Source organism: Dromaius novaehollandiae, chromosome W (genome assembly GCF_036370855.1).
Source record: "Dromaius novaehollandiae isolate bDroNov1 chromosome W, bDroNov1.hap1, whole genome shotgun sequence".
NCBI classification, from domain to species: domain Eukaryota; kingdom Metazoa; phylum Chordata; class Aves; order Casuariiformes; family Dromaiidae; genus Dromaius; species Dromaius novaehollandiae.
Window position 1 is genome coordinate 68,873,092 of NC_088130.1, and position 13,003 is coordinate 68,886,094.

The 13,003-nt window shown below is 49.7% G+C and overlaps 1 protein-coding gene across 1 annotated transcript in view; it reads left to right on the plus strand.

The window, feature by feature from the left end:
• LOC112994486 (mitogen-activated protein kinase 4) overlaps positions 1-13,003 on the plus strand; it is a 70,946-nt gene that overhangs the window by 46,757 nt on the left and 11,186 nt on the right. Inside the window, exon 3 of the mRNA XM_064499825.1 lies at positions 7,688-7,832. Within this exon, the coding sequence (XP_064355895.1) occupies positions 7,688-7,832 (145 nt within the window). The remainder of the gene's footprint in view (positions 1-7,687; positions 7,833-13,003) is intronic.

Genomic DNA, 13,003 nt, shown 5'->3' on the forward strand with positions numbered 1-13,003 from the left:
GTATTTCTACATGTTTGGTTACCTATACGCAGATAGATGGTCTGGTGATGTTTGCCTGTGTTAGGAGAGCGTTAGTGAGATCTGCCTGTGAGAAGACGAGAGAGAAGGTAGCCAGACTGGAAATGATCGTGGGTGTAAAAGCTGTCTGTGCTGTCAGTGTTTGCTACATGGAAAACCTAGTGCCGTTATCTAACCTGGCTTTATTTAAATCCTTGTACCAGCTTCCTGTGACTGTGCAGGTCTATTGCGTGATCGGTGCTCCCAAGGCTATGGTAATATTTTTCCATCAGCAGAGCTGAACGTAGCTCTGGAAGAATACTGGGCAGGGGGGAAATGCTGTTTACCGCAATTTTTCTGAGCCATATCATGTTGGATTACCACGAGGACGCAAGTGCTGCGCACACCGGGCCAACTGCGGCATCATCTGCCGTCATGGGGCACGCCGTGCAGAGGCTGCAGGTTGGTTGTTTTCCATAAGATAATGAATAATTCCTCTTCCAGATGGCAGAGCAGGAACTTATTTTTATGTTAAAGAAAAACAAACAGGTTTTAACATTCTAGGCCACAGTTTTAACCATTGTGGAGCAGAGCAGGCCTAGGTTTGTAGGCTACAGTAAGCTTTTATGTTCATGCCATTGAGGACTACCCAAGCGGTGCACTCCTCTCCAGCTTGGGACCGTGAGTGCAGTTTGCCTGGAGCCGGCCCAGCTTCCCAGCACACAGCATTTCCCACGGGAAGACATCGGATCATTCACTGAGGTCAGGAGGGAGAATCAGTCCTTGGGTCTCCCTGGAATTATATCCGCTTCCAAGCTTGTACCTGTAATAAAAGGAGAATTTATCACGCAAAGAAAAATCTGATCTCGATTTTAAAACTTCCCATGACAAAAGAATCCATCAACCTTTACTAGTATTTTCCCTTGTGGTTAATTACCCTCGTGACTGAAAATCTGTACCTTGCTTCTAGTCTGACTTGGTTTGGCTTCAACTTCCAGCCATTAGATCATGCTGTAGCTGTTTCTGATCGAAGAGCACTCAATTAGCTAATTTGCTTTCCCTGTGGGTACTTTTAGACTGATGCGGTCAACCCATAACCTTCACTTGGCAGAGTTTGCCTCAGGAGGAGTCAGGGAAATGGAGCAACTCACTTGCTCCGTATCTAACATATTTAAACGAAAAGATTTTGGAACGAGCTACTTTTGAAGACAGGCTTAAGGTAGCACAGTTGCTTTTTCTTTTCCTTTTGTGGAATTGCTCCACGTCGCTGTGATGATGAACCAAAACCTCTGTCACCAGCAGAGAGCAGGTCTATGTCTGCTCATGTCCCTGGGGGGAACCACAAGGGGAATGGGCCAAAAATGAGAAGCTTGGTGAAGATGAGAAGGAGAACAGAAAAGCCAGAGCCCAGAAGCAAAGCGCTATGGGAAGCGAGGGAGGGTCCAGATATATGTGACAAGAACACATGGGGCAGAGGAAGGAAATACATGCTCATCTTAGTGTTGTGTGTTGTGGTAGTGTCCGGAGGCCCAGTTACATTGGTTTTCTGCTTTGTGAACCCCTTTAAAGATGTATTGCACATAACCCTTCATGTACATAGTACCAGCTGAAGCCATGCAAACTCAGTTTGGGGGCTAAGGACATAGTTTATGTCTGATAGTGAGGTGATGAATCACTGCGACAGACTGCCAGGGGAAGCAGTAGACTCTTCCTCTCCAGGGATCTTCAGCCAGCTGCAGGTTACTTCCCGGGCTTGAGGTTGATCTAACAACGCAAAAATGCAATGGTCTGGGTTACTTAGCAGATCAGAGCAGAGAGGTGACAGTGTGGTGATGCATAACAGAAAAGAGAAGTGCAATGAAAAGTGCTGCCAGTCATAACCAGCAGTGCATGCACTGGTAACCCCACCAGCAGAGGTGGGTTTGGAAGCCACCCCTACAGTGTTTGGTGGGTTTTTGCAGGGAATTCTACCAGTACCCAGATGCCTGGGGAAATAATGGTGTGGTTTGCTGCAATACATAGGGTATTTGTAATACATTGCTCATATATTTTGCATTGTGCATGCACCCCTGAGTATTCAAATCCATCTCACTGTCAGAGAGGAGAAGCGTATGACTTGAATGTTAAATTCGTAGGGAGAGCGGTATTTGTTTGCTGGAGTAGGGAAGAAACTGCTCGGGTAACACAGTAGGTAAAAATGCCTGGGCTCTGCGTCCTGGAGAACTCTTTCTGCTTCTCTTAGGGTCATGGGTGCAGGAAGGTCCTCCTTCCTCTGGTACCCTGCCAGAAACCCAGTGCTTGCTGGCCAGAGCGCAAGAGTTGGGGCTGGGATGGTGCCTTCCAGCTCCTTGCCCTGAGGGTTGGGATTGTGGTGGTGGTTTCTGGTCCTTCCTGGTCCAGTCATGTCTCACCTGGGTTGTTCTGACCCTCAGAGAAACCAGGAGGGCTGAGGATCCAGCCTCAGGAGCGGCTGTTGCAAGTTTGGGCTGTGCCCATCTAAGTTCAGTCTAATTTTCAGCTCTTGAAGAGGTGCAATATCCATTTCCTGCATTTGAAGGCTCCCACCAGCTTGGAGATTCAGTGCCAGTGATCCCTTTTTTTTTTTTAATTTACTCTACTTCTGCCCTTTGCAAACCGATCCCTCTGCATCTTTGCTCTTTGCCACCTGGAAGCATTCAGCAGGTTTTGTTCAGCAGGTTTTGTTCAGCCCATCTTAGCGACGGCTGACTTGGGCCTTGTTTCTCTCGCTCATCGTTTGAGCCCCTCTGCGTTTCTTCTCAGGCCTGGCTTTGGTTGGTGTGGCTCCGTGCTGCAGAGCCCAGGTTCCCGCTGCGAGGACAGGACTGGCCTCCCCGCACTGCGTTCCCACTGCGTCGACGTCTGCATGTGGCACCGGCCTTTTTCTTCCCGGTCCCTCTTCGTGAACGTAGTTCATCTGTTCTCACCATGCTCACTTAGACCGTGACCTTCACCATTTGCTGTGTCGGACTTTTTGGGCGAAGCCCATCTGCAGTCTTTGTGGGACAGAATTACACTCCAAAGGGTGTCTTTCAGCCCTGGGCAAAGAGAAGGCATGGTGCCTGCCATGATTTTCATGCTTTATTCCTACTGATTTCTTAAATATTTTCCTCTCCCCGCAGTAGCTTGTGGCTTTCCGTGTTGAAGAGCTACGTTGCTATTTATTGCATGACCACACTAACCTTTTGGGCCCCCCAGCATTGGGCATTATCAAAGGCCCAGAATATGGTCCTTGAGGAGCTAATCTAATTTTATGATGTGAAAGGCAAGTGGGGAGATCAGAGAAGCATGGGGAGCTGCGTGGGTAGCTGTTGTCCTGCTTTTCCCTTTGTGTGTTTTAGTGGAGCTCTCAGCAGCGAGCTGGCGATGCTTCGCATCAGGATCAATATCCACCTGACCCATGCTGGACCCCTTCTTTGGTTCAGTTCGCTGTGTTTATAATTTTATTACTTCTGAGCGTTTGGAGAAAATGAAGACTAAGTGCCCCAAATCACTACCCCCAGAGTTTATTTTCTGAAGATTTTCCAATAAACACCAAGATCTTCATTACTGTAAATAATTGCAGTAGCTGGAAAGCAGCAGCCTGGTCTGATAACCTCAGCCGTTCTGCGATGCTGCGATAACACTCTGGGGCTTTTGTGGCAGTTCTGATTCAGCAGCATTAGCAATAACACAGCAGCGTTAAATGAGCCAGTAGCATAAATTCTCAGCTAATCAGTCTCAATTACAACTTATCTTATAGGAAGACAAAAATTAAAATGTTCTTTGAAAACAAAGCCTTTTGATTAAAAGCTTGACAACTTGCACATTTGGAGAGTGGAACAAAAATCTGCATTGAGGGAGCAGAAAAATTATAAACCTCTTATCGTGTGTGACAGTTAACTGCTCTTGCATTTTTGCTGAAAAAAGTGCCATAGTGCACCCTCAATCACAGAAGATGTTATTGTTGGCTCCGGGTAATAAATGACAACGCTGTGCTGGCTTTCTAGCCCCCGGCTCATTTTATGACATATATTTTGCAGCAGGGCTATGGGGGGGCCTGTCTGCATCCTGGATTGAAGAGGTCCAGGTGCCTCCCTTCACCCAGAAATCTTCCCCGTCGAAGGTTTAAACAGCAGCATGTTTTATGCTCACAGTTCCTCAGGGAGGGCCACTGTTTCTCCCGAGATCCAGGCACCGTTCCTGCAGGTTAAAGGGACCTGTGTTGATTTAAAAGTCATGTGGCTTTTGACATAAGGCAGCCTTGCTAGGCTGGAGAACAGGAACAGGAGCTGACAGTGACTGGGGTGAAGAGCCGCAGCTCCACAGCCCGGCTGCTTCCCGGGCTGCCTGCCGTCCCGCTGGCTCCTGGCTCAGGCTGGCTGCTCCTCGGGGCACCGGGATGCAGAGCTGCAGTTATGCCGTCCTTAACCCGCCTTTTAGGGTATACTGTGGATTTATGCGGCTGACCCTCGCTGGTCCTCACTTGGCCAACACGGCAGCAGGAACTGAAAATCAGTTCTTACAACTGGCCTGTTCCCAGCTGCCCCCCAGCACTTCCCTGCTGACCGCTGTCACCCAGGAGATGGCATCTCCTCTCCCTGGGGAGAGCCTTCCCTTGCAGGAGGGCACGCACAGAACAAACGTTTCCCGTGGTCCAGGGCTGTTGTGCAAAGCCTCAGCAGAAACTGGTTGTTTCTTGGCTTGCTGCAAGAGCATACCTAAGGCCCACGCTTCCAGCATACAGTTGGGGTTTTTTGACTCTTGCGGGGAGAAACATATCTGAAGATCTCCAAGCACTTTACAGGTGGATGGTTGCATCTCGCAGAACTCCCTGCCAGTAATGAAGCAATGTCTCCTCCGCTTTGCAGAAGTGTTACTGAGATGCAGAGCTGGAATCACCTCTTTGGAGCCATAGATGCGGCTCTGTAGGGAAGGGAAAGGGTTTTTCTTTCCCTGTGGACATCACGTAGGGCTGTGCCGGTGACCAGGGATGCCCAGAAGCCAGCCTGGAGCAGTGGCAGCCCCTCCGATCTGTCCGGGGTTTGGGAGTTAGCATGAGCCCATGACTATTCCCAATAGGCAGTTTGGATGTGGGCAACAGATTTTGGAGGATAAGAGTTTATGGTTTGGACATGGGCTTTCCACACCAGTTGTCCCCAGCTGCAGCAAACAGGCTGTCGTGCTGAATTCAGTGGCATGGATGTGGCCTGGAAGTATCCAGGCTCTCTTCCCTCAGGGGCCTTGGATCTCGGGCAGAGGAATAATCCTGGATTGGGCTTGAGGATTTACATGTGGGTGGAGAGAATGAGTCTGGTCTTAAGACTGGATTCAGTCCATGATTAATTGGCTGTGTAGACAAACCCTTAATGAATCAGTGATGGACTGGAGAAAAAAACCCTCGAGTGACTCAATTACCAGTTTCCTCCCCTTGCCTCTGGACAGTACGCTCGGTGTTCGTAGGCAAACCGACTCGTTCCCATGTTACGTTGTGCTGAACACAGCTCGGGAGAAAATACTCACGAGCCAAATTGCTCTTGATGATGCTTTTTATATGCGCGGGGAGGGGCTCGCTGCTTGTAGGGGCTTACCGGAGTGCTAGAAATTTGGAGGCTTGGCAGTCACAGGAGCATCTCTGCTTCAGAGCTGTTCATCACGAGTGAGAGGACCTGCTAAGAGAATACAAGAGATTACAAGGAATAAGGATTAAAGAAACAGATCTGGCTGAATCATTTCTGATGGGAGAATTTTGCGCAGCAAAATGCAGTTATATTGCAATTGGAAACAATTTATGGAACAACATCAGTTAGGATGGAGGCTTTTTGACTACGTATTTATGCGAACCGTTTTCACGTTCTCATTACATTTTGATGCTATCCAAATGTTTCATGGCATTAAAATGTGATTCAGTTTTCTCATTTTATTTTGACTTGCCTAGCATGTTTGAATCTGCATCAAGATATGCCAACGTATACTTAATATATAGCAGGCTATGTATGGATATTCCAACATTGTCCTGATGAAATAACCTTTCGTGTTTGAACACGGCGCAGTGCCCAGCCCAGAGCTCGGCCAGGGAGCCGGGTGCTGGGGCGCAAGGGCGGCGGTGGTGGGACATCCCGCGGTGGTCCACAGTACGGCTGCCTCCTCGGGATGCCCCTCTTCTTTCTTCCTGCCTGCTGATGGACTTGCTCTTAGATGGAAAGGAGAACTTCCATCTGAAGGGAAAGCCCCTCACTCTGAATTTGATTTTGCTTTAAATTGGATGGCAAAATCAAAGCTTTCATGTTTTCACCGAACAGAAATTAAGACTGAAAAGCTGCACTTGAAGAACGTCAATTCTCTTGGCTGGAGCAGCGCCGCAATAGAGCATCAAACACAGCGTTTCCACTAACCTGCTCAAAGGATGTAGCAATGAAATGAATAAAAATGAAGCAAGTAAAAATGAAATTTTCTAAATAACAAATTTGAAATGAGATCTTTTGACTTTATGAAAACAAAACAGGAACGTCCAAACGGTTTGGCTCTCGCCGCAGGCTCTGCTGCCATCAGCTTTCTTATGAAGCACTGGGGCTTCGGCGAGATGGCACGTGCTGGTGGCTGTGCCCCTGCCAGGGCCGGCGGCCGCGGTGCCCTGCCGGCGTGTGCGAGGGCGCGAGCCGCTGCCGGTGCTGCTCCGTCTCTGGGCCCTGGACAGCCAAGCGCCGTGGCCTTTCCAGCGCCGGTCCCAGAAGCTCTGCCGGGCCGCGGGGCTTCTTGAACCGCAGTCGGTTGGGAAGCGTCGGCTGCTCAACAGCTTTGGCATTAAGTGGGGCTGCAGTTTCACGTACGCTTTTCAGGTGGTGATGTGTGTGCGTGCACAAAACGAACCGCTAATGAGTAACACTGAATATCCTGCTCTTTAACTGTGCCAGCTTTCCGCGTTTTCCAAAGTCGTCTTTGATAGCTGGTATGGATTTGCTCTGGGCTTTTAATACTGTGCCTTTGAATGAGCACCAGGGCGCCTGCAGGCATGCTGCCCTTTTGGCTGCCCCTTCTCATTGCTTTCTAACAATGTTTCTCGTTTAGATGTAGTTCCCTTTTGTGAGATTAAACATTATTGTCACGGACTTTTTAGCTTTATTGCTCCCGGCGCGATGCTGAATCTGGGTAGCTATGTTCGTTACTACAGGTTTGCAGCTGGATACTAATGTTCTCAGCCAGGTCCCATACATTGCTCAGGGCTGAACCGAGAATGGCCTCTCCTCGTAGGGGCTCCCTAGTGAGGTTATGCTGCTTAAAAATTTAGTTTCAGCATCGATATTTTGTCCTATTCAGGCTTGGAATTTGGATCTCTCAGGTTTTTATGTTACTTGCTATATAACTTGCTGTTACAGTCAGCTTAGTTAACTATAGAGGGACTGTGGATATAGTGTTAACTATAGAGAGAATCAGCAAAAAATTGCAGACTGATAAAGCCTGGAAATACAAGCATTGTGCTTACAGGTGCTGAGCTGACAAAAGAGTTCCTTCATGCATAAGGAATAAGTACAGAAATCTGCCTATGGCCTCTTTCTGGGTTAAAACAAGAGCTCCCCACGCTGAGGATTATGTGTGCTAAACTCATCCCCTCCGCAGAAGATCCAGCAGCCCGGGGCAGGGATGGAAGAATTGTGTTGCAAAGTTACTGATGTCTCTATGCCTACTCTTGCAGGGTTACCTCTCCGAAGGCTTGGTGACAAAATGGTATCGCTCCCCTCGCCTCCTCCTCTCACCGAACAACTACACCAAAGCCATCGACATGTGGGCAGCCGGCTGCATCCTGGCCGAGATGCTCACAGGAAGGATGCTCTTCGCCGGTACGTTTCTAATGATTTTTTCTCTCCCTCTCTCCTTCCTTGCCGCTCAATCCACAGGCCTGTCAAGGGTAAGACGGATAGCACGGCAGAGTGAATTCCCCTTTCTTGGCCAGCCAAGGACCGCCTATAGCAGCAGTACAAGTCTCCCCTGTCTGGTTGTTAGGCATTAGAGGTGTCTCCAGAGCAAACTTCACTTGCGTAAATTCCAGTGTTGGAGCATTTCTTGGTGCAGCTGTATTGGTGCAAGCTTCCCCCATGCAGGCAGGCCCTGGGGGCCAGAGCGGCGTTCCTGCCTTCGCTTCCCTCTCTGCTGAATTTGCCGGTGTCGGAGCTCCACACGGTGCCGTGGATATGACCACGCTTGCGAGACCCGCTGGGGTTGGTGTCATGTTGTGCCGGGTGCTGTGCCAGCCCAAGCAGGTCAGGAACACCGTTCGCCTGAAAACGCAAGCCGGAACGGATAAAAGAGCAGTTCTGGTGAAACAGCAAAATATTTTGCTCTTATTGGGTTCTCAACAAAAAATAGAAGCTTCTTGTTAGGAGAAAAGATGCCTAAAAGAGTATGATAGGGTGGAATATAAGGACACAGGATAACGTGGTCCTATGCTAAGAGCTTTGTACTCTGTGCAGTGGATTTGAACTGTGATTGGTATCTTGAATATGTCTTTTCTTTGAGGGAGAACATTTTAATGCCACTACACAATTGCAGCCAGAAGAGTTTCACGTCGGGAGCGATAAGGAGCTTGCTATGAGCTGACTGGTGTGAAAAGCTCGACTACAGCACTACGTCGCCCTGCAGCTTCTCAGTGAGAGTTGTGAAATCCATAGTAAAAAATGAATTAGTGTCAAACCCTCCTGTAAAATCAAGTATATTCCACCGAGACCTATATACATGCTTAATCGTGTTTGCTGGGAGCCATTCCCATTAGAGATAAGCATGTGCCCTAAAACACTGTGCTTTCACAGCTATCTGGACTTGTCCATATTAGCGCCTAGCAAAAAGGTTTGATTCTTCAATCACATTAATGTAACTCCATTAACTTTTACGGTATTATCTCCAGATCCTGAGGCCAGGTATTTCATGTATAGCAGGAATTAAGAGAAAGAACGGCATCATTGCGTAGGTGCCTGCTGCTGCTCAGGGGCCGGGTGTCTGGAAGCGTCCTGAAGCTGCACCCGTGTTCTTAAACGGCGTGTGGGTGTGCTGATCTTGCAGCCGGGATTTTCCTTGTCCTTGCCAGCTTTGACCCTGGCCACGTGCAAATTTGGCAAGCTACAGGATTCCCATTTAAGCAGGTCCCAGCATTGCAAAGGTGCACTGCAAAGAAAAGACAAAAAGCATCAGGAAGGAGTGTGTGATTTATCAGCACAGCATTCAGAGCTAAATTCTGATCCTCTTGAAAAGCAAATCTTTATTCAGTATGTTTCCAGAAATACTACTGTCGGGGGCAAAGGTGTGGTTCTTAGCTTTGTATCAAGCTGGGACATGGAGTCATTTATTCAGGGATGAAGCAGACACTATCTGGCTATCAAAGAGCTATCTTCCTCCCCAAAGGCCACAGCGATGCTGCTGCTTTGTTATTGCTACCGTTGCCTATTAGTATTTTGAATGACAAGATCTAGCACATTTCATAAGCAGCTGTTCGCAGGGTTTTGTAAATAAATAATTAGTTCCATTAATAATAGAGGAGAACGCTTTCTTCAGAAATATTTCAGTGCGCCGCAGCGCTCTGCAGCGAAGCTTGATTGCAGCTGCTCTGTCGGTCTCTTCGCGCTCAGCTTTCAGCTCCCATCTTCCTTTTGTGAAGGCTGAAAATTAGAGTCGGTATCATTTAGAGATCATTAGAATGGCTCTGCTGTTTGCCTCCCTCTCCTTCCTTCCCCTTGGCCTCAGTCTCCCCTCCCAGAAATTTCCTAGTCCAGGGAGGTTAGTCCCTGCACCGCGCGTTGTGCCGCAGCCCCGGGCTGCCTCTGCTGCCGCTCGCGATGTGTTTAGCCACGGCGCGGGCTCCCTTTTCCCGTGTGATTGCCGCGCCAGCAGCATTTCTTCTCTCCACTTTATTTATTTATTTAGCTGCTCAGCGAAAGCCCTGGGGAAGGCAAATCTCACTGTCGTTCCGCAGCTCCCCGCCGTCAGATCACGGGGAGAGAAAACAGGGAGGTGAAACCAATGCAACAGGGAGCTGCGCGGGGCTGCGGTGCAGGCGGCCTGTGCCTGGCCGAGGGGCTCGGGGGGGGCGGCCGAAGCCCGCGGTCGCTGGTGGGAGGTGCGAGGCTGAGGCACAGGGTGAGCTCGGTCCCCAGGGAGCCTCCGTCCACCGCTACACTTATGCATGGTGCCCCTGCCACTGCAGAGCCTCTCCTGCCTTAAAACACGGATGTGCTGCTTCTCCCTGCCCGAGCAGGTTGTTGCCTGGTCTCACGGGGAGAGTCAGCGCTGCCGCACGGCCGTGCTGCCCTGCAGGTCTGCTCCTGCTGGTCCTCACCGCCGGCTAACGCAGGTGCAGCCCGCGTCCTCTGAGATCCCATCTGCCCTCAAACTCGCAGCTCCTGCACGAGACCAGAGTAACGCGATGCCTGGTGTTAAGCTGGGTGCTGCTACTGCGTCTAGCTGAAACCGCAGGGAAATCTCTCTGGACACTAAGCTAATCTCTATTTTCGGATACAGCTCCTCATGTCAAACAGAACACAGGACTTATTTGTCTAGGTCCTTCTCTGGCCATCCCCATCGTAGCACCCAAGCGCTCATCATTATGCATTTGCCAAACTCTGCTTAACCTCTGTCTCAGCCTCACCTTGTTTATGGACACCTGGAGTAGAAGTTACGTTGCCTGAAATCAGGCATCTTCCCTGTAGACAACTGACCCAGTCCCCAAAGCTGCCTTTGTGGTCAAGGCAGAGACGAGGGCAGGTCCAGGATGCAGTTCTGCTGGCCCCATTTAGGTGTCTGCCGTCGGATGAGATTGATTGGGTGTTAAAAATACTTATTTATCATCACTGCTCATAAAGAGCACCCAGACGACTCTCTCAAAAGTGGATGTGGGTATTGCACACCGCTACAATTAAACAAGATCAATCCTATCCCTGCTGCCCAGGCAACATTCGGAGACTCTGTACCACAAAGCAGGAATACTGAAACCTACTTAGCAGGTTGCTCTATGAGAGTCCGCAGCAGAGCAAAGCTCAAGAGGGAGGATTTGGCAAATCACAGATTAAGCTCAGCTAGGCAAGTGCTGCGCGCATCGTTGTTTCTCTCTTTTCATTAGTTTGCAATTGCTTAATAAGCCCACAGATGATGGCAGGATACTTAATGGGGAGAGATCAAAACTGGGACTTCAAAACCACATATTCCTTTTGGGTTTCTTTAAGAAAGGTCTGCAGAGTTTTTATTGGAAGCTCTTGGTGTTGTGCCCAGTTTTTCTGGCCTACTTCTTCACCAGTGAATGAAAAAGAGCCGCTGGTGAGCCCCAGCACGGGGGCACCATGTCCCTGTTGTCTGACTGCCTCTTGCACCGCCTGGGCCCCGACCAACCGCCCTTCTCGCACAGGCCCTGGGCTGTCTTAAGTCCTGGTCTCCAAAGAGGTGGAGAGTTAAAAATCAATCACTCAAAGCTGTTAAAAAAGGCAAAACATTCCAGATGATCGCTTGCCACAACAGCAGTGGGAAATAACCGTCACTCCCTTCTGTCATTCGGTGTTCGTACAAGCGCAGTCAGTGCCAGGCAGGACATGTGTGAGTGTTTCCGTGTGTGTGCACCAAAGACAGTGAGAAAGCCGATGCCTGAGGAGAGGCTGGACACGTCAGAGGCTCGGGATGACACTAGCACTGCTCAAAAGACAGGATTTGGTAATTCGTAGCATCAGCAGAGCCGGGTAAGCCCCTTTCATGGTTTTGCTGTCTTCATAACAGAGTTCACAGCCAAACAGCTAGTGTGGTGCGAGATAAGACGCGGTGTTGCTGAATCTGGCTCCGGGGAAGGCTCTGGGCTGAGTGTGGTCCCTCGGATCTGTCCTTCCTGGCTGTAAGGTTTTAGCAAAAATGATGAAAACTAGTTGGCATGACGACTGGGGAAAAAAGGAAACAGAAATGCATCCCGACCCCATTCCTCTGGGGTCTCACTGTATCTCCCGTATATGCCGAGACCTTGTTTTTTTTCCTCTTTATGTGTATCTGTACTGTGGATTTGATGATTCGGAGAGGCAGGTTGAAGGTGAAAAAAAGAACTGCTCATTCTGGATGTCCCCCTGCCCGTCCCCTCTGCAGCAGCGCGTGCCCCAATCCTCCAGCTCCAGGCGGGGAGGGGGATCCGCGACTCCCCCCTTAGCCCTGCTCCTTGATGGGCAGACTGGCTGTCGGTGCCTCAGAGAGTGAGAGGTTAGGAAATCCCAGCTGAGGTTTCTAAATGTTCCTTCAGGGAAGAAACCCAGATAATCCAAAGCTCGCAAGAGCATAACATGTCTCCAGTGGCTAAAATCTGGTTCATAGAGCTTTGGAAAACAAAATGAAAGATATCCACTCCCCACCACGAGCGTGTAGAAAACCAGGCAGAGGATCTGTAACAGCCCAGGCTGGGTTGCGCTCGCTTTGCAGATGGCAGTGAATCCTGCCCCTCTCGGAGGGGGGAAGGCAGGGTAAGTCTGGAGTCCAACCTGAACTGCTGCTTTATAGCGTGTGAATTCAGGTGTGTGGGGAGCACGGGATCGCACGAGAGCCGACAGGAGTTTTGCCCTTGGGTTCGGGGGAGCAGGGTTACCGGAGGAGGAAAATCCCACTAAAGAGCAGAGAAGCCTGTCCTCTCCCCGGCCAGAGAGCCGCACAGTCTGCAGAGCTGGAAACTGTGGAGGTTTCTGCCTGCAAAACAGAGGCCTGAGAATATGACGGTTTTATAAAATGTGAGCTCTGCTGTGAGTCACCTGGGCCGTCGCTGCAGGGTGGATGGGCCTGCGATGCTCAGGGGCCGGGAAAGCGAATCTTTCAGTCTGTCCAGCTCGCTCTGTCTTCAGTTGCCTCCTGTACCGGCACTAAGTGGTTTACAGCTCCCTCCAGTGATTTTCCACCCCTCTGCTTGCAGACACATATCCAGAAGCGGTGTCAGTAGAAGAAATAAAAAATAGAAGAAGGAGAAGAGCCTTCTGTCCTTGAAGATCTCTGTGGGAACAGCCAGAGCACT